The sequence below is a fragment of the Benincasa hispida genome, chromosome 9 (assembly GCF_009727055.1).
Source record: "Benincasa hispida cultivar B227 chromosome 9, ASM972705v1, whole genome shotgun sequence".
In the NCBI taxonomy this organism is placed as follows: domain Eukaryota; kingdom Viridiplantae; phylum Streptophyta; class Magnoliopsida; order Cucurbitales; family Cucurbitaceae; genus Benincasa; species Benincasa hispida.
Window position 1 is genome coordinate 17,129,646 of NC_052357.1, and position 3,397 is coordinate 17,133,042.

Below are 3,397 nucleotides of genomic sequence, written 5' to 3' on the forward strand. Positions count from 1 at the left end.
AATTGCAGGGATAAAACGTTAATTTGATCCAACTCGTGAAGGATTGACTTACTTGCAATAATTATATCAATAGACACAGAATATTCTTTAATTCATAAGAGTGCAATTATGAGTCTTTAGTAGAGTGTCTCTGTTGAGAATCCCACATTGGAAAAATCAAGGGGACTCACACTCTTTATAAGATAGATGGGTTACTTCTCTCATTGTCAATTTGTTTTGAGATGGAACCCCATACTATCTAATAGTTTCATAATTAATGAATGTTGATTAATTTAACTAAAGAGTTTAATTAATTAATCTTTGATCATTGGAACTTATTGTAATCTTTCTCCTCCCTGAGTTTTAATTTGAACTAAAACATGTTAAAATGAGCTTAGTTTAACGATAATTAACATGATATTGCTCTCTAAAGGTCAGAAATTGGATCTCCTATTTTCACAAGTATTGTACTAAAAGGAACAACTTAAACATGCTAATCTCAATGTTATTCAAACATTTAAGTATTAATGGGAATACAATATCATAAAATCACACAATAAATTATAAGAGAGACATCACATTAATGATTTGACCGCGGTGAAGCCTCCATCAACGACCAGGTTGTGTCCAGTAATATAAATTGATTCATCAGATGCAAGAAACAAAGCAGCCTCAGCTATATGGTTAGTCTTCAACACCACACCCTTCAAGCTTGCCGATGAACAAACCATCTCTTCAATCTCACTCCATTCCATATTCAAACATTGGCTAATCATCCCTGTCGCTACCGCGTGTGGTGACACACAATTCACCCTAATGCCGTATTCCCCGAGCTCCCCACAGCTCGACCGCACCACCCCCAATAAAGCATGCTTTGAGCTTATGTATGCCATTGATGATATGTTCATGGCAATTAAAGCCGTTGTGCTCGCCATGCAGATGATTGAGCCCCGTATATTTTGCTTAACCATTGCTTGTCCAACATGTTTGATGGTCGCAACCACCTTTCATTTTAAGAATATAAGTTACGAAAAATTTAAAACACAGAACTTTTAAGAAAAATTTAGAACACATGACATAACTTTTCAATATATAAGGCCCACATGATAGCGTTTGTTTTTTTTTTTTAATGAAAAATAAGCATATAACCACTATTTCACTTATAAGTTTCTTTGTTTTGGTATTCACTTTCTAACCATGTTTTCAAAACTATAATCCGATGCACCTATTGACTTCAAATACGTATATATATATATATTTTTTTTAAAAAAAAAAGACTGTTTTCAAAAATCAAGATTTAATTCTCTCTTTTTAGAATTTGATGGACAATTCAAATCTTTTTTTAAGAAATGTGAAATTAATCGATAGAAAAAAAATTATAAAGAAACAAGCATAAATTTCATAAACATAAGACTTTAAATAAAATCGTTGTCAAATGGAGAGTTAAGCTTTTGAGTTGAGTGTCTTAGTATAACTTACTCCCCGAACGTTAGTCGAAATTACATTGTCGAAGTTAGACATGTTGAGCTCTAGAATTGAAGAAGGAGTGCCCACAATGCCAGCATTGCTGACAAGAACATCGAGGCGGCCGTATTTTCCGACGGTATAGTTCACCGTTTCTTCAACTTGCTTCTCGTCTCTCACATCACAATGATGAAAGCTGGCCTGCTCAACACCGATGGACGCAACCACTATCTTCCCTAGTTCATCGTCGATGTCGGCTACAACAACAAAAGCACCATTGGCAGCAAATAGCCTCGCCGTCTCCTCACCGATGCCTTTGGCAGCTCCGGTTATGAGACTCACCTTCCCATGCAGCCTCCTACGTGAGAAATTTTGTAAAAGAGTCGAGAGCTTGTGAAGATATTGTGTGCAAAAATCCAGATGTTTCTAAGGGACATTAAGGGAGAAAATAAAGATATTTTTACCTTGTTGGGTTAGACATTGTTGACATCTTCTTCAAGGTTCAAGCTATAAGCTCTTGGCTATATGTTCAAAATTGCACAACCTATATATAAGCTAGCTCTTTAAAGAAAAATATTTCAACTGATTTTTCTCACGTATGCCAAATATGAGCGCAACTTTCAATTGACATGAACTCGTACTAATAATCTCAAATTCTGATATTCGATTCCACGCCACATTTTTTTTAAAAAAACTGATTTTTATATATGATTAAAATATATTTTGAAGCCATTAAAAACGTCAGGAATCCAGTATGGTCAATATAACTAATGCCAAAAGGAAAAAGTATTAATAATTGACAATAAATTTGGTGTACACCCATTGAAAATATTATCTCATCAACACACAATAAATAAATTCGTCGTGGACTTATTAAAGATATGAGAGGCAGACAAACTAGACAAATGACGTTTTGTAGGGCTCAAAAGATCCATCTGATTTGTGGACAGATTGCATCTATTTTTCTTTTTTTTTTTGTATAATTCTCCAAACACAGAAAGAAAATTCAATTCAATTCAAAATTGAAAAAAAAAAAAAAGAAATAAAGGTTTGTCACGCGAATTGAACTTCTAACTTTAAAGTAAATAATATAAACACTATGCAAGTTGAACTACACTCATGTTGACTAAAAAAAAGAAAAAATAACTCTATCACCCAGATCATATTAAAATTTATGAAAAATTCTTCATTCTTAAGAATGTGAGAAAATATATTTCTCAAATCCATAGATAACCTCTCAAGAAATTAATGTTTTTTTTTAAAAAAATATTGTTTTAACTCATTTTATCTTGTGTTTAAATTTTGGACTCTCAAAGATTATAACCCATCATCTTAACAATACTAAAAAAAATTAAACTCCCAAATATTTCTAAATTCTATTGGAAGATTTGTTTTATAAAAGAAAATGGTATTAAAAAACGTATCAAATCATTAGGAAAAATTATTGATATTTTTTATGAAATAATAATTAGTTTTTAGATGTAAAAATATACCAAAAAAGTAGAATTTTTAAGAAATCTTTAAAATGTTTGAAAAAAGAAATTTAAAAAGATAGAGAAAATGTTAATTAGAAATCAAAATAAATTTAATGTGAATATTAATATAAGCAAAAATATAATTTAAGAAGCATACTAATAAATTAAACAAATATAAGAGAACATATTTAAGATTTAATGAAAATATATTGGAATCTATTTAAGACTCTTTCAAAGCATCGTTTTCTCACCTCAAGAATTTTAAAAATTAGATTCCCAAATATTTCTAGATTCAAGGTCTTTCTTTACCTGCAAATAAAAGTTAAGAATATTAGTATAATAAAATTTATAACATAAAATAAAAGCATTGAAATAATAACAAAGTAAAAATGTTTGGAATGTAAAAGAAATACGAGTAGTTGCAATTGGTAGCATTTTTAGGAATAATAATAAAGTGTATAACATCATTTAAAAAAAAA

The 3,397-nt window shown here is 30.4% G+C and overlaps 1 protein-coding gene across 1 annotated transcript; it reads right to left on the reverse strand.

The window, feature by feature from the left end:
- Positions 1-382: 382 nt before the first annotated feature.
- On the reverse strand, positions 383-2,018 carry LOC120087023 (short-chain dehydrogenase reductase 3b-like). The gene is made up of 3 exons (XM_039043865.1): positions 1,908-2,018; positions 1,459-1,801; positions 383-983 (listed from the first exon to the last, which is right to left on the reverse strand). Exons 1-3 carry the CDS (start codon positions 1,931-1,933, stop codon positions 555-557), a joined length of 798 nt encoding a protein of 265 aa, XP_038899793.1. The 5' UTR covers positions 1,934-2,018; the 3' UTR covers positions 383-554.
- Positions 2,019-3,397: the final 1,379 nt, after the last annotated feature.

Coding starts and splice junctions, on each gene's coding strand:
- LOC120087023 (XM_039043865.1), bottom strand. CDS start 1,933: ATGTCAACAATGTCTAACCCAACAAG. Junction 1,802..1,907: donor ACAATGTCTAACCCAACAAG/GTAAAAATATCT, acceptor TTTCTCACGTAG/GAGGCTGCATGGGAAGGTGA. Junction 984..1,458: donor TTTCGACTAACGTTCGGGGA/GTAAGTTATACT, acceptor TTAAAATGAAAG/GTGGTTGCGACCATCAAACA.